General features: G+C 39.3%; 1 protein-coding gene across 1 annotated transcript in view; it reads right to left on the reverse strand.

Moving 5' to 3' along the window:
* LOC140737233 (uncharacterized) overlaps window positions 1-22,550 on the reverse strand; it is a 36,394-nt gene extending 13,844 nt beyond the window's left edge. Inside the window, exons 1-7 of the mRNA XM_073063922.1 lie at window positions 22,455-22,550; window positions 19,131-19,184; window positions 15,826-15,879; window positions 10,336-10,389; window positions 3,280-3,333; window positions 1,233-1,304; window positions 645-680 (exon numbers count right to left, since the gene is read on the reverse strand). Of these exons, the coding sequence (XP_072920023.1) occupies window positions 645-680; window positions 1,233-1,304; window positions 3,280-3,333; window positions 10,336-10,389; window positions 15,826-15,879; window positions 19,131-19,184; window positions 22,455-22,550 (420 nt within the window). The remainder of the gene's footprint in view (window positions 1-644; window positions 681-1,232; window positions 1,305-3,279; window positions 3,334-10,335; window positions 10,390-15,825; window positions 15,880-19,130; window positions 19,185-22,454) is intronic.
* Window positions 22,551-23,193: the final 643 nt, after the last annotated feature.

The raw sequence follows: 23,193 nt of genomic DNA on the forward strand, positions 1-23,193 counted from the left end.
TTTTTTGAATACACCCCTCTCAGAATTCCTAACTATCATTTCTGAGTCACCTCTGAGTGTCATTCAGATTATTGCTATGCTGCCCGGTCAGTACTTCAGTACAAAATATTTCCTATAACAAAAATAAAATAATACACCAATTTGAAGACAGCAATTGAAACTACAGTATACTTCAAAGATATTTTGTTGATTGGGAAGAATTTTGGATGGTCTGGAAACTATGAACAATCCCAAATAAATGCAAATACTTTCATTATTTAAGACGACCCATATTTACAGTACCCTTATGGTAATAAATCGCAAAGCGCTTCACTGAGGTATTACAAAACATCGTTTAGGAGTCAAAGGGGATATTGAGAGGTATATCCGAAAACAGTCAAATAAATGTGTTAAAATCAAGAGTGAGGTGGGCGTCAAGAGGAATTTAAGGCAAGAAAGCCAAAGGGTTGTGATTTGGCAGCTGAAAGAATGATTACAAATAACAGTTTCAGGAAAAGAGATGTGCAAGAGGCCCAAACTAATATTGACAATTGTGTGGTTGTAGGGATGTTACAAACTTAGGAAATGGACATGTCAGGGATGGATTCATTAGTGAGAATTCTAAAATGAAATAAAAAGTTCAATCAACCCTCACTTTATTTTACCTCACTTCCTTTAAGACCAGGAATACCAGAAGATCCCTGAAACGATGAAAAGAATATGACTTAGAACATTTCAATAAATCTGTTGAATCAATCTAACGTGGTCCTCATTTCCTGGAATGAATCAGTTAGTAGAGGAACTCACTACGTGGATTTGAAGTAGTTTTCTGTGATAATTGGATCAGTAGAACCCACTTCCAATGATGACAGTTTACATTCATAGTTCAGACAATTTTGCCCTATCTTGAATCTGATGTATGATAAATCACTGATAATCTGCTCTCTCAATTAGACAGACTGTTTGGCATCTAGCTTGCTTTGATATTTTCAGCACTCCTTTTGAACTCAGCAGGCCCCTCTTTTCCTCATTTCCTTGAAACTCACTGGGGGCTCTTTTTCCCACATTACTTTGAAACTCACTAGAAAATTTATTGTACCTCTTTCTAATAATTAAAAAAAAATGACACTGGTACCAGCAAAGTCCCAAGCACACTAACTTAACAAGTTTCACTACATAATTTTCCTACATCAGTCCTTTATAAGTACATATAACAGATAATTTATAGCTATTCAAGTACTATAATATCTTACCTTATCACCTCTCCGTCCAGGAAAGCCATGAGGGCCCGGAAACCCTGGATGACCACAGTCACCTTTCATTCCCTATGAACCAGAAAACAGCAGCTAATTAAAAAAATCAAATAAGCACTTTCAACCTACAGGTCAGAGATATAACCAAAGCAATGAAAAATTCTGCAGATGCTGGAAATCCAAAGCAACACACAGCAAATTAGAGAGGAAATCAGTAGGTCAGGCAGCATCTATGGAAGTGAAGTTGATGCTCAATGAAGCAGTCCCCCAAGTCAACATTTTGGTCTGGGATTCTTCCTCAGGATCAGACAGGAAGGGTTTAAGGTGCCACAATAATAAGATGGAGGGAGAGGAAGGCAGATAGCTAGAAGGTGATAGGCGAAACTGGTGGGTAAGAAAGGTAAAGGGCTGGAGAAGAAGGAATGTGATAGGAAAGGAGAATTCACCATAAGATAAAGGGAAGGAGGCAGAGAGCCAGAGGGAAGTGATAGGCAGGAGAGGAGAGGTAAGAGGCCAGAGTGTGTAATAGAAGAAGAGGGAAGGGAGAGGGATTTTTTTAAAACATGGAGAAATGAATATTTATGCCATCAGGTTGGAGGCTACCCAGATGGAATACAAGGTGTTGCTTCTCCAACCTGATGGTGGCCTCATCTCAGCACAAAACATGTTAGAACAGGAATGGAAATCAGAATGAAAATGCTTGACCACCAGGAAGTTCTGTTTTTGGTGGATGGAGCAGAGGTACTCAATGAAGCAGTACCCCAAGTTACGACAGGTCTTGGCAACGTAGAAGAGGCTGCTTCGGGAGCACCGGACACAAGAGATGACCCCAGTAGATTCACAAGTGAAGTGCAGCCTCACTTGGAAGGACTGTTTGAGACCAGGAACGGAGGTGAGGGAGGAGAGGAATGGGCAGGTGTAACACTTCGGCTGCTTGTAGAGGTAAGTGCTGGGAAAGAATAGATGGACAAGGGAATCACAGAGGGAGCGATCCCTTCAGAAGGGAGGGAGGTGAAGATGTGCTTGGTGGTAAGATTCCTTTGCAGATGGCAGACGTTGCGGAGAATGATGTGCTGAATGCTGAGCTTCATGGAATGGTAGGTAAGGACAGGTGGAACTCTATCACAGTAAGGCAGTGGAAACTGGGCTGAGTGCAGATGTTCAGGAAATACACGTGAGGCAGCATCAATGGTGGAGGAAGGGAAACCCTCTTCTTTGAAGGAGGATATGTCTGATATACTGGAAAGGAAAGCTGCAACCTAGGAACAGAGGTGGCTAAGACAAAGGAACTGAGAAAAGGGAAAAGCATTTTTGCAGGAGACAAGGTGGGAAGAGGTACAGTTAACTGTGGGAATTGGTAAGATTATAAAATATGTCAGGTGACAGTTTGTCTCCAGAGATGGTGACAGAGAGATTGAGAAAGGGGAGGAAGCTGTCAGAAATAGACCAAGTGAATTTAACAGCAGTGGTGAAAGTTAGAGGCAAAGTTGGTGATATTGACTCGCTCAGCATGGGTGCATGAAGCAGCTCCAATGTAATCATTAATGTAGTGAAGGAAGAGTTGGAAAGCATTACCGGGGAAGGTTTGGAACATGCACTGTTCTACATAGCCAACAAATGGGCAGACATAGCTGGGGCTCATGTAGGTGCCCATGGCTACACTTCAGGTCTGGAGAAAGGCGGAGGAGCTGAAGAAAAACTTGTAGAGGGTGAAAACCGGTTCTGCCAGATGGAGGAAGGTAGTGGTAGAGGGGAACCTTAGAAGTATGGCTAGCCAGTAGAAATCAGGAATTATCATAAGTCGAATGGGTATCAAAAAGAACTTAAGAGGCAAAGGTTTGGTATACTTTAATATGTAGACAAAAGTTGGTCAAAATTTTGACAAACAATGTTGCACCATAGTCAAATAGATTCAAGTCTATTTCAGAATGTTTTCAGTGGAAAAGTATGAATGAATGGTTCATGATGATACAATAAATGGGTATCTTTATCTTCACTTAATATATACTACTTAATAATAATTCAGTTAAGGCCTGATTTTACTCACACTAGAACCTGGTAAACCAGGAGGTCCAATGAGTCCTGGCTCTCCAGAAATTCCCTGAAATTAAAAAAAATTGCATTAAATGTTTTAAACTGTAAAATACAAGGTGTAAGTTGGAAGGCTTCAGTATTGTACAAAATTAGATATATTTTAAGCAGTAATGAACAAATCTGGGAACATGAATGCTGATTTTGTTATCAAATATTTTCTGGAGAAAGCAGGACTCAAGTCTTCAAAGAATTATATGTGCTCAACTCATCTTAAATAGGTGGACAACCCTTAACAAGGCCTCAAAAATTTTTATACAATGATGTTGTAAATTTAACTGAGCTACGGAATAGATTCTGTAGGTTTTAAAGGAAGGCACCGTTGCCTACAATACTGCATTGATTGGCCTTATCTCAAACAATAATGAAGTGGCCTACAGGGAAGAAGTCATACCTCTGACACAGTGGTGTCAAGAAAACAACCCCTCTCTCAATGTTGCAAAAACAAAGGAGCTGGTTGTGGATTATAGGAGGAATGGAGACGGGCTAACCCCTATTGACATCAATGGATCTGGGGTTAAAAGAGTAAACAGCTTTAAGTTCCTTGGCATCCACATCACTGAGGATCTCACGTGGTCTGTACACACCAGCTGTGTGGTGAAAAGGCACAACAGCGCCTCTTTCACCTCAGACGGTTGAGGAAGTTTGTATGGGCCTCCAAATCCTAAGAACTTTCTACAGGGGCACAACTGAGAGCATCCTGACTGGCTGCATCACTGCCTGGCATGGGAACTGTACCTCCCTTAAAATCACAGGTCTCTGCTGCGAGTGGTGCCGTCAGCCCAGCACATCTATAGTTGTGAACTTTCCCATGATTCAGGACATTTACAAAGTCAGGTGTAAAAAGGGCCATAGGATCATTGGGGACCCAAGTCACCCCAACCACAATGTATTCCAGCTGTTACCATCCAGGAAGCAGGCTCCGGGACAGCTTCTTCCACCAGGCCATCAGACTATTTATTAAAAATTAATATAAATTACTATGATTGCACATTGCACATTTAAACGGAGACATAACATAAAAGTTTTTACTGCTCATGTATGTGAAGGATGCAAGAAATAAAGTTAATACAATTCAATTCCTTACCTGGATGGTCTTAATTAACAGTAATGCTAATTGAAGACATCCATTCTTTGATTGATACAGTGATTTATAATGTTTCGGGAGGATTCTTATTTAAAACCATTCAGTCAGAATCCCCCAGATGGTAGCTTCACACCCTCGCCTCCTCAGCTAAGACATACCAAACCTACAGTTCCTCTCATACTGAGCAGGATTACTACTATAACAACACATCATCAGTAGGGTAAAACTAATCCAGAACCTCAACTAATTTATGAAATAAATTACAGGAGCTCCTTTATTTCTATTATGTAATTGAAGGTGCTATACAAAATATAAATGTAAGTTGTTTATATCAATACTAGTAACTGGAGACTGTATCCTAAAGTGACTCAAGATCAACTTGGTGTGAGCATTCCTTCGGTGATTAAGCAGGTATTCATATTTCTGCTTGGCCACACATCAAGATCTCTGTAAGCCCAAGGATGTGTACTTTCAAATCAGCGATAGTTGCTCCTGGTTGTTAATCCTCTGCCATTACAGCATTCAGAAAAGTTTAGATATAATTTAAATCTCTCCTAAAGCTGGCTAACATTTTATCCCCTTATAGGGATAATCCCCTTTGTTCACCTTTAAATTTTACCAGAATACCATTTTTCTCTTCATTAGATGAGCGTTGCCAAATCCAGTTTGTACATAGAACGATGATGAATTATTTAAAGTAACTCAGACTGGATTTAATTTACACTTGTCCATTCTGTTGCAATAGTTTGTTCTTAGCAACTTGGGTTTAACACTGTTTCAGACTGTTGAATTGATCAGTTGAGCTTCTGACTATTATTAATATTTTACAACATTGTACTACTGCAATCTCCTTTACCCATGTGATTAACTACTGTTAACACTAATAGTTACCTTTGACTTTTAGTCAGTTGATTGCAAACATACTGTACATCTTATTTTAATAACTTGTGCATAATTTAGGCTTAGAACAAATCAGTACTGCAATCAAATGTTTCTTATTTCCAAGCAGTTAGTAAACAGTCCACCACTCTACAAGATCAGAACTAATATTTTGCCTCTGTCCTAACTTCCGGATAAAGAATATACGTGACCACAAAAAACTTCAGACAGCGGTGAGCACTCAACTCTGGATTCTGTCTACACTTCTCGCTGCCTCAGTAAAGCAGTCAGCTTAATCAAAAACCCCACCCGCCCTGGGCATTCTCTCTTCTCCCATCAGGCAGAAGATGTAAAAGCCTGAAAACACATACTATCAGGCTCAAGGTCAACTTCTATTCCAATGTTATCAGACTTTTGAACAGACCTCCTGTAAGATATAATGGGCTTATGTTTCACAATCTACTTCATTATAATCTTGCACTTTGTTTACCTGCACTACACTTTCCCTGTAGCTCTTATACTTTCTTCTGTGCAGTTATTGTTTTACCTTATTCTAGTTCAATGCACTTTGATCTACATAAGCAGTTTGCATGACAAGCTTTTCACTGTATGTTGGTACATGTGACAATACTAAACCAATACCAATGCACAGTCAAAGAAACTGAAAGTAGTTCTCATTAATATCTATACCTCAATCAAACTTATCTCAAAACTGTTTGCAAAATCTTGCTAAGTGCTGTTTTGATTTGGTACATAATCACAGCAACAGCATTTCTAAAGTGCTTAATTGACTGCAAACACTAAAGGGAATTTGGAGAGATTGAGGGTTACTATTTAAATGTATGTTCCCTGCAGTAATTTATTTAACATTTTAACAGCCTGTTATTTAAAATATTTGACTTAACCAAGCAGGATTCAAGATACAAGATTGCTTAATGTCCAAGATACAAGTGTAAAGGAGAACAAAATAATTGTTACTCTGGATTTGATGCAGCACAAAAAATCAGAAAAAAAAAATCACAAAAGATAAAGAAAAAATAATTTTAAAAAACACAATAAATATAACTACATTAGATAGCCTGTATACATTGATTGATTGAATGTCCATAAAGTGATTCTAGTCACAGGAGTACATAAGGTGACTCTGACAGGAAATGATAAAGTAGTGGTGGTGGGGGGCGTGGAGGGGTGGGTTAGAGGGTGGAGGTGTTGATCAGCCTTTCTGGTTGGGGAAAGTAACTGTTTTTGATTCTGGTGGTCCTGGTGTGTATGCTACATGATGGGAATGGGACAAAAAGTCCATGAGGAGAGAGGGTGTGATCCTTTATGACCTTACTGGCCCTTTTCCAGCATCTTTCTGTATACATGTCCTTGATGGCAGGTGGGCTGGTGCCTGTGACACGTTGGTCAGTTCTGACTATCTGTTGCTCCATTATAGTTTCCATACTATGCAGCTTGCAGCATGTTATCATGCATTGTACTAGTTTCGTAGAAGGACACGAGTATAGATGTGGATAGTCCATCTTTCTTTCCCCCCCCGTAGAAAAAAAAACTAATCAGAAGATGAGAAAATAAAGCTGAAAATTTGAACAATTAACACATTTTTGGAGATAATTTATGTCCATTATTAGTTCAACTACTTTTGATACAATTCTCATTAGTAGATGCTATGAAATATATTTTACTGGACTTATTTCACCAAAGAAAATAAACTCCAGGTTTGTAAATGCTTAATTTCAGATCTCACTGTCATCAGGTTTCTGCTTATCCATACCACAGTCAGTAATCATTCTGTATCTCACCATATAGCCAACATTATCACGAAATGTTAGCAGGTTTAAAAAATGGAAAATAGGGTAAGGTAACTTGATGCATGCAAGATCTTTAAAACTGTAAAAACAGGATTATATAATCTTAGATCAGATAAAATATTTCATTTTTATTGCCCCTTTGTATAATTAGTTTACACAACTAGTATAATAAATAAATTCACATGTTAGCTTCACAGAGCATTCCAGCTCTTGGCTTGACACAGTGTAAGTGGTGTCAGATGGGATAGCCACACCATAAACATGGCTCATAGATAATATGATCTGTCTCACCTTGAAAGGACTACACCTTGATTAATTGCCTCTTTTTTTTGGTGAAACTATTATCAAAAGCTGGGGTGCACATGGAGGTATCAAGGCCAAGCATTGTTTGTCCTGCTGCCCTGTGTCTTGAGTTTCCAGAATAAATTACTGATTAGAACATGGAACTAAAGGATGTGACCTCAAGATTCAGGGAAATTTAGGTTGGAGATGAGGAGAAACTGCCTTCCCAGAGGGTAGTGAATCTGGGTAATTCTCAGCCCAGGGAAGCAATGAAGGCTAGCTCATTAAATACATTTAAGGCACAGTTAAATACATATTTGTACAGCAGGGGAATCAAGGGTCATGGGGAAGGGCAGGTAGGTAATGCTGAGTTCACTGCCAGATCATTGAATAGCAGAGCAGAATCAATGGGCCAAGTGGACTCCTCCTGCTCCGATTTCTTAGATCATATATAGCTCATCTGTCACTGACCTGGCTAAAATAACACCATATCTGATCCGGTTAGCTCAGTTTCAAAAGGGAAAATCAACACTAAAAATTCAATCTCTGGGAAGTATTCTGTCCATTGCACTGGGATAATAATAGTGTACTTTTTATCTCAGTCTGTACTCATGGAACAACTGCAAACATTAACCATGGAATGGCAATTGCTGTACTTACAGGAGGGCCACGTGGACCTTGAGGTCCTCTTTGTCCTGGTGTTCCTGGGTTACCCTTGGGAATAAAAACCTTCATTAAATTATCATGACATACTTACAAATATATAAGAAAATTATAGGTGATCAATGAGTATCAGTGTCATGTGTATTAAGAATCAAATCACTTAATTCAAAATTGGAATCACATATAAGCCAGAGGTTCCTGAGAGAGCAGGAAGAATTGTCCCAACTGTTACCAGTTTCTTGAAGTGAAACCAGAAGCTCATGGAATTTAAGTCAATGAACTCTGTGTTGCTAGTTCCACATCATAAATGTAGACTCACAGAGTTAAGCAGCATGGAAACTGGCCCTTTGGCCCAACTCATCCATCCAAGATGTCTATCCAAGCTAGTTCCACTTGTCGGCATTTGTCTGATAAACCCTTTCCTTTCATCTACTTGTAAAATCAGGAAAGAGCTTTGATATCTTCTGAAATTAAACACAGATTTATACTAGCATCAAGCAGGCAACTGCACCCAATGTATCCGTTGTGTGAAAAGATTTTTTCAAATGAGGCAATGAAACCATTTGCTTTCCTTGAACACCTGAAGAGAATACGTACACTGATAAAGCAAACAAGTACTTGGCTTATCTTTAGTCACTTTGTGAATAACTTCAGAACCAGAAAATATTTCAAAACAAAACAGTGATGGTTTGTGTGCTTCATTGCTAAATTTGGAAAGCCCCAAACAATTGAAGAAGAACTAATTCTACCAGCAGTAAAGGACTTTCTGAGTATGGTGTTGCACAAGGAACCAGACTAAATAATTAAAAGAGATTCTGCTCAGTGACAATGCTGTTCAAAGGAAAATAAATGAAATGTCTGAGAAGCTGGGAGATACATTATGGAACGTGTTTAGGACCAACTGAATTTACTCTGCAGTTAAATGAGTCAGCTTTGCCAGGCAATGAATCTTTGCTTCTTTGTTATGTTTGCTTCATGAAAGATAAAAGCATGGTTCAAAAGTTGTTATCGACAAGGGAACCAGAAACAGATATGAAGGGAGAGTCAGTATTTCAGGTTGTTGTGCAATTTTTCAAAAAGAAGAACACTCAACTCACCAACATTCTTGCGCATACGACAGATGGGGCACCATCGATGACAGGATGCCACTGGGGGGTTATAACTTTCTTGAAAAAAGCTGTACCTAACATACTTACCATTCACTGTGTAATTCACAGACAACATCTTGTCACAAGATACCTAAGTGATCGACTGCACAAGTCATTAAGTACTGTTATCACAGCAGTAAATATAATCAAGTGTCATGTTCTCAATTCTTGACTATTTCAAGAGCTTTGTATTAAGAATGATGAACAGTTTGATGCTTTCTTTTGCAAACAGAAGTCAGCTGGTTTTCAAAAGGAAACAGTCTGAGACACTTTTATATGCTTTCTGAAACTATGATAAAATTATTTGAAGACTCGACTACTTTATTCAATAATCAACTCAAGAATTAGCTTGACATTGCTTATATCTCATAATTACTTGCAAAGTTTAATGAAATCAATTTTCAATTGCAAGGAAATGATTTGAATCTTATCAAAGTCAAATCAGTTGTTTCCACATTTCTATCCAAGTTCACCCTATTTAAGTGGAACACAGGCCATCATGACCTTTTCCAATTTCTGAACCTCTCTGAGTTGGAAGACAAAGAAAGAATACTAGATGATGAATTTTTAAGTGTCCTGTGCCCATCTGAGTGAGCTGCACAAAGTCACGTCAAAGAGATTTCAGGATCATCTCTTGATCCAAATTCCAGAGCACTTGCAAAGTACATGACTTGTCTGGGTCTCTTACAGGAGTTTTCCTCTCATGAATGAGTGGAGAACTTTGGCACAAACATTCAGCATTCGCATTGGGGACTTCCACAACGTTGGAGTGTGAGCAGAACTGTTGCCAACAACTGCTTACAAATTTGACCATTCAATGCTCATAAGAAAATCCCTCAGTTGCTGAGAGTTATGCAAAGAAGTATTAGCAAAAGTGCAGAGAAATACTGTAATTTCTCCCACAAAATCCAGGGCATTCTCTTTCTTTTACTATTTTTTTCTACTGAATTGTATGTACGTCCATTGGAAGACACCTCATAAAAGCTTATTTGCAGGAGCTAAATGGCAATAAAGTAAAACTTTTTAAGTTGTGGAAGATGTTGCCTGAACACAAATGAGAAAAACATATTTGAACATCAATGTCACAAAGGGTACACAAGTGTCTGGATGGAAATCATTTTTATAAAAAAAAGATTACTTACAGGCTCTCCTGGGATTCCAGGAGGACCCATCAGTCCCATCTCACCAATATCACCCTGAAATTAGGCAATAGTAACTTTAAAAACATCAAAGATAACACAAAAAAACAAAGAAACAAGAGCAATGGTAGCAACAGTAGTTCTCCAAAGCCCTCAAGCCTGCCTTGCCATTCAATGTGATCAAGGCTGATCAATGCTGGTCTCAACTCTGCTTCTTTGGCAGTTCCTCATAATCCTCAATTCCTCAATCTTCCAAATAACATCTAACCTGTCAAGCTCCCTGAGGATCTTAAATGCCTGAATAAGATCACCCTTCATTGTTAGAAACTCTGAAGAATAAAGACAGAAAATGTCAAGCCTCTTTCAAGTGAGCAACTTTTCATTCCATGAATTAGCCTGGAGAATCTCCTTTGATTTGCCTCCAATGCTATCACATTGTTGGTTTTCAGGGGACCAAGCAGATACACAGTATTCCAGGGGTGGCTTTACCAAAACCCCATACAAATGTACCAAAACTTCCCTCTGTTTAAATTACAATCCCTTTGCAATAAAGGCCAAAATCCCTGGTGACAAGAACTTCTATTTTATTCAGTACTATTTGAAATTAGCCCATAAGTTATCTTAAGGATATCTGCAGTGTCCTCCACTGTGAAGACTGTTGCAAAAAATTGATTCGATATTTCTTCTAGTTCTTGTTTCATGTTATTAACTCACCAGTCCATTTGGCTTCCCAAAATACATTACTTTGAACTACTTCAGTTAAATTCAATCAGCAATCTCCTTCTCCGGTTTCCCAGTTGATCTAAATTTTGTTTAAACCTTCGATAACCTTCTACACTATCCACTATTCTACAAATTCCCTTCCAAATTTTTGATTGTGTGTATATATCATCGTGCAAAAGTCTTAGGCACCCTAATTTTTGTTATACGGTTTCAGATGGTATGGCCTCCACAGATAACTTGATCGCAACATCACTGAGGCAGGATTCCCTGGAAAGACAGAAGCAAGCCAGGTAACCAACATCTGCAGAAGAACTTTGGTGGTTATTCAAGACGCTTGGAGCAATCGACCAATTGATTTTCTTATAAGACCGCATGATAATGTATCTAAGAGAATTGATGCAGTCTTAAATGCAAAGGGTAGTGACACCAAATATTGATTTGATTTAGATTTTTACTGTTTACTGCTCTACATAGCTATATTTGTTGATATTTAGAAACTTCTCATTTAATTATTTTTGAAAGCATCGTAACGTTAAAGAACTTTTTCACATGCTTAAGACTTTTGCACAATACAATTACACACACACACACGTAAATTTATATGTAAATTTATTCGACCCATATCTGTGCAAGCCATGATGCCAATTTAAACTGCATATCTGCCTCATTTGCCTGCAAGTGATCTATAATGCACTATTCCTTGTCTGTTCATGTGACTGTCTAAAGCTTTTTAAACACTGCTATTGTACCTGCTTCAACCCCCTCTTGTGAGAGTGCTTTCCAGGCAGCTAGCAATCTCTGTTAAAAAAAAGCTTGCTTTATTATTCTCCCTTAAACTTGCCCCTCCTCACCTCACCTTCAAACTATGCCCTCTAATAATTGACATTTCCACCTTGGGAAAATGACTCCAACAATGTTCCCTACTTATGCCTCTCATAGTTTTATTTACTTCTGTCAGGTTGGCCCTTAGCCCCTGACATTCCAGAGAGGAAAATCCAACTTTGTTCAAACTCTCCTTACAGGTAAAATTCTCCAATCCAAGCATCTCAAAATCAGAACTACACACTTTGTAGGTTTATTATCGCTGGCAGGTGATGTGAAATTTGTTAACTTTGCAGCAGCAGTTCAATGCAATACATCATCTAGCAGAGAAAATACTAATAATAATACTAATAAAAAATAAACAAATCAATTACTTATATTGAATAGATTTTTAAAAAGTGCAAAAACAGAATACTGTATATTTTAAAAAAGTGAGAAAGTGTCCAAAGATTCAATGTCCATTTAGGAATCGGATGGTAGAGGGGAAGAAGCTGTTCCTGAATCGCTGAGTGTGTGCCTTCAGGCTTCTGTACCTCCTACTTGATGGTAACAGTGAGAAAAGGGCACACCCGGGGTGCTGGAGGCCCTTAATAATGGACGCTGCCTTTCTGAGACACCACTCCCTAAAGATGTCCTGGGTACTTGGTAGGCTAGTGCCCAAGATGGAGATGACTAGATTTACAACCTTCTTTCGGCATACCAGACAGTGATGCAGCTTGTTGGAATGCTCTCCATGGTACACCTATAGAAGTTTCTGAGTGTACCTCTTCTAGTGAACCTTTTCCACACCTCCTCCAAAGCCCGTTCATCTTTTCTGTAATAAGCTGCCCAAATCTGCACACAGTTCTCCAAATGGAGCCTAACCAAAGTTTTATAAATCTGCCACATGACTTCCCAACTTTTTAATACTCAATGCCCTGACCAATGACAGAAGTGTATCATGCACCTTCTTTACCCCCCAATTTAATTACATTGTCACTTTCAGGGAACAATGGATCACTCTATACATTAATGCATCCAAGGGTTTTACCATTTACTCTATACTTTCCTCTTCGGATTGATCTCCCGAAGTGCAACACAATGCACTTTTCCAGATTAAACTACACCAGCCACATTTCCAAATGACCTATATCCTGTTATATATTTTGACAACCTTCCTCATTATCCACAACTCTTGCCCATTTCCATATCATCTGCAAACTTACAGATCAACCCACCAATATTTTTGGCATATAATAGGTGGTATATTTTAAATAAATATATAAAAATAACCAAATCAAAAGTTCCAGCCCTGATCCCTGAAGAACACTGGTGATAACACCCCTCCACCATTACCCTTTTTTTTCTATGGGCTAGTCATTTTTAAATTCAATCTACGAAGTCTTCATAAATCCCATACAACTTAATCCTCTGGATCCCAGCGTACCATAAGGAGCCTTGTCAAATCCTTTGCTAAACTCCATGCAGACAATATCCACTGCCATTCTCTCAATCATCTTTATCATCTCCTCAAAAACCTCAGTCAAGTTTGTATGACATGACCTCCCTTGCACAAAACCATGCTGGCTATGTCTAAAAAATTGATGGCTTTCTAGATGTGAGTAAATAATTTCTTTGCCAATAATTTCCCTCACACTGAAGTAAAGCTCACTGGCCTATAACTTCCTTGTTTATCTCTACTGCACTTCTTAAACCAAGGAACAACATTGGCTATTCTCCTGTCCTCAGAGTCCTCACCTGTGGCTAACAAGGACATAAACAGGATATAAAGCCCCAGTAATCTCCCTTCTTGGATCTCTCAACAATCTGAGTAAGTCCCACCAGGCCCTGGTGAATTATCTACTCTCATTTACTTTAAGAGGCACAACAGCTCCTCCTTGTCATCAATATTCCCTTAACATAATTTCATCATACACCTTTCTGATATCACCATCCCCGATGTCCATCTTCTTGGTGAATACTGATGTAAAGTACTAATTTAGTATCTTACCCACTTTCTCTATCTGCAGGCTCTCTTAATTGTTTTATTTTTAATTCTTTCCTTTCTCCTTTACATTTCCCTTTCTGATTTCAGCTTCCTAAACATTACACATGCTTCCTTTTCCTTCTTGACTAAATTTAAGACACTGCTGTCACCCGACATTCCAGTACACACCCGACCGTGCCAACCTCTAAGGTTTAGATGCTCCAGTTCTCCACAGTATGTATAGCTGGCACGGTCCCTTTAAAGATTCTGGCCTGCTCCGCTAATTTGGTGGCCATGTTTTGGCGCCAAGATTAGGATATTTAAAGAGCACCTGAGCATAGGTTTGGGGCTCAATCATCAACTCAACTTTGGTTCAGTCCGGGATTGCACTGAGGATTTCTGTCTCACTCGGATTCACATCTAGTCTTATCAGGTTCTTGTCTAGCATCTAGTCAAGAACCGCATTCTTGTTTCAGTCTCAAAATTGTGTCTCCATTCTCGTCTCATATACTCCAGCATTTGGCTCCTTACCATCCTCACCTCGGCCTCACTTCACATTAACCTCGCCATCCTTGCCTTTCTTCCTCACGGGGACAGCAAAGGACATGGCATCAATCCCCGCCACTCATCAAGGTGCAAGGTTCAAAGTACATTTATCAAAGTACGTTTGCAGTTTTCGCCTTCACTCAATGCAGACTTCCCCCCTGAACAGCAACCCTCCATGGTCATCTTCCACCAAGGCAATTCTATACCTGGTCTTGGCCTGGATTACATGTATACTCACCTTCTGGATGGTAAGGGTACAATATACATCGTTTCAGCTTTTTCTAACATTTCTATGTTTCAGCCTCATATGCTCACATGAAACAACATTTACATTGGGCCTCCCAGTGCCAATATTAAGTTTCAAAACTCTTGGCTATCTCTCATCGGAATTGGTTGTTTGCACCAGTTCTGTACCAGATGTTGCTGGAACATTCTGGACACATTGCCAGATTCAGAACTTTTTTTTTTGGTTTTTCCAAAAATCTGAGGTGTTTGTTATTTTGTTATTCCTTGCTCCGAGGCTGTAAGTATTTGGGAGATTATATTAGAACAACCTGTATGTTATTTCTCACTGTGAAAAAGTAAACTAATTACCTTTTTCCCAATGGGTCCTTTTGGTCCTGGTGATCCATGTAAACCCTTAGAAAAAACAGACTAGATATTACCAACTATTCCCCTAGATAGACTAATGTCATCAAAGTTCAAAGTAATTTTATTATAACTGTATGTATATGTCATCATATACTATCTTGAGATTCATTTTGTTGCAGGCATGTAGAGGAGAAAAAGAAATCCATAGAATTTTATGAAAAACTATACATTAACAAAGACTGACAAACAACCAATGTGCAAAAGAAGACAAACTGTGCAAATAAAAATAATACTGAGAATGAGTTACAAAGTACTTGAAAATGCGTCTGTAGATTGTAGAATCAGTTCAGAGTATTAGTGAATGAAGTTACCTACATTGGTTCAAGAGCCTAATGGTTATAGGGTGATAACTATCACTGTTATCCTGTAACCAATAATCTGGCAATGAACAATCAAACTGCCACATTCATTGCTAAACTTCAAGTCCTGTGATTTGTGAAGTAACTATTAATGCTTATGTTTTGCAAGAAATTGAAAAGAAAAAGTTGCTTTTAAAATTCAAACAACATTTTGAGTATTTTTAACTGCCTGTAACTTAGAAATGGTCACATCTCTTCAATTACTTATAATAATGCAGTTTTCTGAAATTTCAGTGATCAACATATATTTAATCATCTCTCTCAAATGTATTGTAAACATGTTTCAGAGAATTAACTGGTTCATAGTTGCAGCCATTGGTTCTAGGGAAACCAGAGATTTATACAGGAAATTGCTTTTGTGAAGTAAATAAAATTTTTAGATTTTGCCCCAGGGATTTTTTTTATATTGCAGCTGAAAATACTTACAGGTAAACCATGAACTCCAGCTTCCCCCATTTGGCCTGGTATTCCAGCTTCACCCTACATTGAAAACAAAATCATAAGGATTTGTACAAACATTTAATATCTTGTATCCCAGCAGAATTGATAAGTTTCAAATTTATTCATGGTATTGGTGGACCATTCTATTTCATACGCAGTCTGAATGGGGCCCATCAATTTGCCCTCCCATCACTAGATGCAGTTTCCAATGTGATTCCCAACACAAATCAGGAGTGGACCTCACTCCCCGTTGCATTTGCTGTGTTTAAATTGCTTTTAAACTGGTACAACCAATTGTAAGATATATTTTGGCACTGGAAATGAGTGCCAGTATTCTCTGATGTTCTACTGGAGGTGAGGAAAAAGAGAAGGCAACAGGTTACAGAAGCTGAAAGAGCAAAGTGAAGCAACCTGGATGGAGGTGTAAATTCTTCCATCACTGTTTCTGCAACCGTGGGAATAGCCAATGAATTTTGGCTTTTCCAAGTGACGCTCACGCCCAAGGAGAAAGGACAACACGAGAGGCAAGTTCCCCTTTGATCCATGGAGGAAAATCCAAATGAGTGTAATGACACTTTACTGCATTTTTGGTTCACAGAAGCCAATACAACTCAATCTGTGGAGGTGTCAGTCAATAGTGTTGTTCATAGGTAGAGCTGAAAATAAAAGACAAATTTATCACTCCTAATTACCTTTTTAGAGAAATTCACTCAATTTTTTTCTAATTTTTTGATAGCATTTCTTTAAACATCTAGCAAACCGTTACAGCTTTTCTCATTCTATCAAAGTCACCGTTCATTGCAACGTATTAACTGCCACATCTTAGACTACAAGACCATAAGACATAGGAGCAAAATTAGGCCATTTAGCCCATCGAGTCCAATCTGCCATTCAATCATGGCTAATCCTCTTTTCCCTCCTCCTCAACCCCATTTCCAGGCCTTCTCCCCATAACCTTTGATGCCATGTCCAATCAAGAACCTATCATCTCTGTCTCAAATATCATGTCATACACTTATTGGCCAAAAGCCATTACCTATTCATAGCGCTCCTTTTCTGACTCCACTGAACTCTATTTGTTCCTCACTTCAAATTCCATGTACAGCTTAAACTTAGTCTTATTTTTATCTCTTTCTATCCAGCATCAACTTATCTTCTCAACATATCTGCCACATGTGCACCACATCTCTCCTTATCATTTCAACGGTCATGATCTTACTAGCAACATCTCTGGCTGTAAGAATAAACAAGACACAGTGAGACAGAAAATCAATGCCTTGAGAAATGTACCTAGCATTCTTCCCCTAATAATTCCTGGAGATCAAAGACTCAAGCAGAGTCAACACAACACTTATCTATCCTTGATCTTTTTTTCCTCCATCTTCTCAAGTCTTCAGGTCACCAGCATCCTGTATCACATGGTACTTTGGAGGAAGACAGTCCCCAAGGAGGAATTACCAAGTACTGTAGAAATCAGTTAAATAATGTGTTTGATGACATCAAATGACTAGCAATTAGCAGCAGGTGTTGATGGCTGGGTCTGAGGCTACGTCCACGCTATACCGGATAAATCTGTAACCAAAGATTTTTCTCTTCGTTTTTATCCTCCGTCCACAATGAAACAGCATTTTCCTCCCCGGAAAACGGAGATTTTCAGAAACGCTCTCCAGGGTGTGTAATTTTGAAAATGCTGGATTTGCCAGAGCAGTGTGGACGGGGTAACCGGAGAAATCTAAAAATGCTGTCATGACGTGCCGGAACAGATGGTGACGGCAGCGCGCCATTTCATTGTTTTCCTGAACGCAACCTAACAATTTCAGAACAGATGGCAACGAGACTGAAGCCAGAAGAGTTAGAAATGTACTCACCAAATACTTTGACCCATAACTTACTTAATAAAGTATACTCACTTTGCCCTGTTTTCTGTCCTTGCTCATATGAAGGTGGTTTACCTATTTATGCAAGTACTTCTCTGACAATAGATGTGCAACAGCCTAATGTAACATTGTATGGAAATACAAGTTAACACTGATGCAGACATGTTTTACACATTTAAAAAGGGGCTTTATTAATGCAACAGAGTTGATCAGAGTCGTCAGCCGGGTCAATCTGTCCGTGAACTCCCTGTCGGTTGCCTCCATATGCTCCAGTATTTGTTTTTTTTTTAGTTTTAAAGTCCTCCTGCGTGAGAGCCAACAGCTGTCCGTCATTTAAGTTTTTCTAGTCTGTAACTGAACAAACGTGCACCAAGTCTTCCACGGCGAGATTTGACACCAAACACGTCGCTTGTTTTTGGTAGATGTGTCCTGCACATGCACAGTAGGAGATTTGCTGAAATATAAATTTTATTGTGGACAGAGATATTTTTAAAAACGCCTAGTGTGGACGCCTTTCGGTTTTACGTGAAACCGGCGTTTTCAAAATTATCCGGTCTGCTGTGGACGTAGCTTGAGTGTATCAAGGTCTCAACAATGACTCAGTCATGAAAAGAACATTGATGGGATCACACAATGTACAGAGTAGAGAGAGCCATTGGAAGGTCAGCAAAGAGTTTTAATATCACCTTTTTGTCATTAAAGAAGAAGCTGCCTCAATCCTCTAGAAACATTTTCTGTTTCCCTTCCAATAACAAAATATAATTTGCTGCAGCAGGGCAAAGACTGGCATCTTCCCATGATGACATCTTTAATTGTATATCTGGAAGTATGAGCTGATTTCTTCTTTGCTCTCCAGGAAGGTAATGTGCGTCTCTCCTATACCACTGAGGTTGAAGAGTTATGATATTTACACTGAAGTCAATGTCAAGTTATCTACAAAAAGTGAATGGAGGATTGGAAAGAAAGATTGGAGTTAAGAAAGAGTGAGGTGTGTGAAAAGTGGAAGAATAATTTGTATATCTTTAATATCTATAACAACAATCCGAACCAGCAGAAATAAGATTTACTGCCTATAATGATAATTTTCAGTGTTGGTGAGATTATTTGGTTATTATTAAAAATTAACAAAATGTTAAAAGGAACTTGCATCAAAATGAACAGCTGTTGAATTTAGTTCATATCAATCACATGAAAACAATCTTGAACCATTCTTTTCACTCAGTGATGAGCCAGTGCCGTGATGTTTTCTGAAAGCCAGGGACAGAAAAGTGTATCCTGCATTTTGAGCATCTGACCTGATTTGTCAATGAGCACAAACCAAAAGCCTCAAGGTTACCTTCACTGCAAATTAAGGACCAATCTAACATACTGGCAATTTAATGGGGCACACACAGTAGCTTTAATTTGTGTTACCTTTATGCCTTCTGCTCCAGGAGTCCCATCTCGTCCAATAGGCCCAGGAAAACCCTAAAATGGAAAAGATAAATGTCAATTGTTGAGACCATTGCTTATTTTTTTTCCCCTTTCAAGATGTTCACTTTGCAACATTTTGCCTTCTCAAGTTGCTGACACATTCCCAGGACATAGGGCCTTTCTCTACACAAGACAGCCAACAAGTAATTTATTAAGCAAATGAATTTACAAAGAGACGGTATTGTTTTCTATATGTCTCCAAGAGTCAAATAAACATCTCCATTGTAAGGCAAAATCTTCTGGAAGCTTCTCCCTAAACATTGTTATGGTGTGTGTAAAGAGCAGTTAACCAGATCCGACATTCTTTGAAATGTTATGCACTCAATTTAACATGAGCCTAAATCCAGTTTTAAAAATAATGAAAAACAGAGGTTAAAGAACAAGCATCCAAAATAACTTGTTACAATGGGCCATCATCCTGAAATATTAAGTTTCTTTCTCATTCAGCAGATGTTGCTTGATCTGCTGAATTTTTTCAGCACTTTCTATTTGAATTTTATTCTCTGTGCAGTTTGGCATAAAGTTATTCAGATATTTACTTTGATAGAGTATCCTTTCAGACTTCTGTTCCCCCAGTCTGGCTCTTCTCCATCATGAACCCATGGGATCTTGTGTATGGCTTGAGTTGAGTCACTGCTATGTTCTGCCATAGCAGATCTCAGGAACAGTTACTTGGCACATATGTGGTGGCAATGTTTATTTCTGCTGTTTCCAAGATCCTGCCTCCATCTTTATCAGCCCCATCCACTTGATTGCAGTGTAACCAACTATACATGTGACATCTTTCAACCTTAATGTGATGAAATCCAAGCCCAACTCACTTGATTCTTTGGGTTCACCTCTTCTGCTACTTCTTAGAACATCTCTCAATCTCACAATCTGTGCTGTTGCCCATCGACAGCATGAATCTAGTTGATTTTTGACAGTACATGACAGATTAATTTTAACAACCACGCTTGGAGCTTGTTTTAGTAGATATTATGTGTTGATCCTAAGTCAAGTTAAAATGTCACTGGTTTCCCTTGTACCAACATCTAGAATACATTACTACTTCAGGTAATTACAACTACTTCAACACGATGCACCTCTTTTGGGACAAGGTACTCTGAATCTAACACTCCTCCACCCAGTTTATCTGAATCATAGATTTCAAAAAGCACTTCATTATGTTGTAATGATGTTACAGAACATCATTCTGTTTTGTAGAATCGCGTTTGTAGAAAATGCTTTCCAGTCCATAGAACACAGACCTTTTCCCATATACAGAGCATTTCTTTACCAACATCTATGCCAATTTGGTTGTACTCCCTCTTCATTCTTTCGTGCTTCAACACATGTATTTCCTTCTGTTAGCCATTTTAGTTATTTATTTTGTGATACAATGCAGAACAGACCCTTCCAGCCCATCGAGATGCACTGCCCAGCTACCCACTTATTTAACCGCCTAATCACAGGGCAATTTGCCCTGACCAATTAAATGGCAAGCCTTTGGATAGTCTTGCATATTCATGATCACTTTTTGAAAATTAACTCAATTTCAGAATAGCTGTTTCTTCAGGCTGGGGCCCTGCATTTTACAACCTATCTGTGGCAAATGAATCCTTGGTGACAAGATGGCACTGGTCTATATCAGCGACTCTCGGCGGGCTGCAGGAAATTGTACCAGCTTTCCTCTTAAATATCCTACTTTCACCGCAATCTGCCGCATGTAAATTTCCTCTTAACAGGCTACGGAACTATATCAATAATCTTCCGATCTCACATTCGACGGTTAAATGTGGACAATGCCACAGCCAGGGCTGAAAATGCGGCAGGCGAGGTGGGGTTCAAACCAGGCTGAAGCACAGGGTAGTTGAGGCCTCCTCTTCTGAGCATATTATTGGCAAATCAGTTGTACAATCAGTTGAAAATAAGAATGACGACCTCAGGGCAAGGCTGCTGTATCAGAGGCACATGAGGCTGGTCTCAGTTGTTAGTTTCACTCAGACTTGGTTAACAGTGAACATGCCGGGTGCAGCTAGGTGACCAGAAGGTTTTACGATTGTCACAATAGATCAAACTGCAAATTCTGATAAGGAAAAAGGTGGTGATGTACACTTTTTAGTCAATTCTCACTGGTGCACAGACATCGGGGTTATGTCGACGTCTTGTTCCTCTGAAGTAGAATAACTAACGATTAAACGTAGACCATTCTATTTGCCTCGAGAGTTCTAATCCATGAACCTGACCACAGTTTACATACCACCAGCGGTCAATTATAAGCAAGCACTCGTGAAACTGCACAATGTTGTCTGTAAACAGGAAACGGCCCATCCCAATGCATTTCAAACTATCGTCAGCAACTTTAACCAGCCCTGTTTGAAGAAAACCCTGCACAATTATCACCAGCACAGAACCTATTGCACCCAGACGTACAAACAAGCTGGATGAATGAGCTGGATTTGACCACAGCATCTGCAGTGTACTTGGTGTTACCTATTTCACCGAAGTTCCTAACACACTAGACCACTGCTACACTATAATAATAAGTGCCTATCATTCCTTCACAAGTAGGTATTTTGGTAACTCAGATCATTTGGCTGTACTCCTGCTACCTGCATGCAGACAGAGCCTAAAGAGCAAGGCTCCAAAGATCAAGACAACTAAGGGTGGTGTTGGGAGGTGGACGAATGGTTACAGGATTACCTTGAGTCAGTGGACTGGACCATGCTGAGGTACTCACCTGAGGACCTGAATAACTACATCAGGGTCATCACAGACTTTATTAAAACAACTGTGGATGAGTGCATCCCCACAAAATCATTCAGGGTTTTTTTTTCCAGTATGAAACCCTGGATGAACAATGAAATCCAGAATCTGCTGCGATCCAGAACAGAAACATTCAAGTCTGGAAATCAAGGATACCCCAAGAGGTGCAGGTATGATTTCCAGAAAGCCATCTCTTGGGCAAAATGGAGATTCTGGACTAGACTGGAACCAATGAGGGATGATCGACAGCTGTGGCAGGGTTTGAATGCCATAAACATCTACAAAGTTAAATCTTGCAACATAGAAACAGTAGAGCTTCACTTCCAGATGAGCTCAATGCCTTCTATGCTGACTTAGACCACCAGAACAGGGAGGAACCATTTCACACACCCATGTCTCCCAATGACCCCTTGGTATCAGTATCTGAAGATGACATGTGGACTGCTTTCAAGTGAATCCCAGGAAGCATCCAGTATGGACAGAGTACCTGTCCAAGTTCTGAAGACCTGTGCTAACCAACTGGCTGGTGTATTCATAGATATCTTCATCTTCTTGCTCCTGAAGGATGTGGTACCAAGCTGCTTCAAGTATACCTGTGCCCAAGAAGAGCATGGTAGCCTGTCTAAATGGCTATTGCCCAGTGGCACTTACATCCACAGTGATGAAGTGTTTTGAGCGGCAGATCCTATCTCATTGGTTCCTCACACAGCTCTGGAACATCTGGCCAGCAAAGATGCATACATCAGGATGCTTTTTATTGATTACAGCTCAGCATTTAACACCATCATTCCCTCAAAACAACTCGGTAAACTCCAAGACCTGGGCCTCAATATCCCATTGTGCAATTGGATCCTGGATTTCCTCAGTTGTATACCCCAGTCAATTTGGTTTGGCAAAATATCTCCTCCACAATCTCCATCAGCACAGGAGGACTGCAGGGATGTGTGCTTAACCCCCTGCTCTACAGACTTTACACCTCTGACTGTGTGGCTAAGTACAGCTCCAACACCATATACAAGTTTGCTGACAACACCACTGTTGTGGGCTGTATCAAAAACATTTCTAGAGTAAAATTTATGGTACAGTTCAATTCTCTGCCTTAAGTTAATGAGATAATAAGACATAACAGCAACTTTATTTTTATCGGTTCTGGTTTCTCTTGCATAATCAGCTCAATATGGTGTGTAAACCCTTTACCCCACTTCCTCCAACCCACTACTGTTTCCATTCTTTGGACTGGAAATTCAGTGGTTTG

Source organism: Hemitrygon akajei, chromosome 1 (assembly GCF_048418815.1).
Source record: "Hemitrygon akajei chromosome 1, sHemAka1.3, whole genome shotgun sequence".
NCBI classification, from domain to species: domain Eukaryota; kingdom Metazoa; phylum Chordata; class Chondrichthyes; order Myliobatiformes; family Dasyatidae; genus Hemitrygon; species Hemitrygon akajei.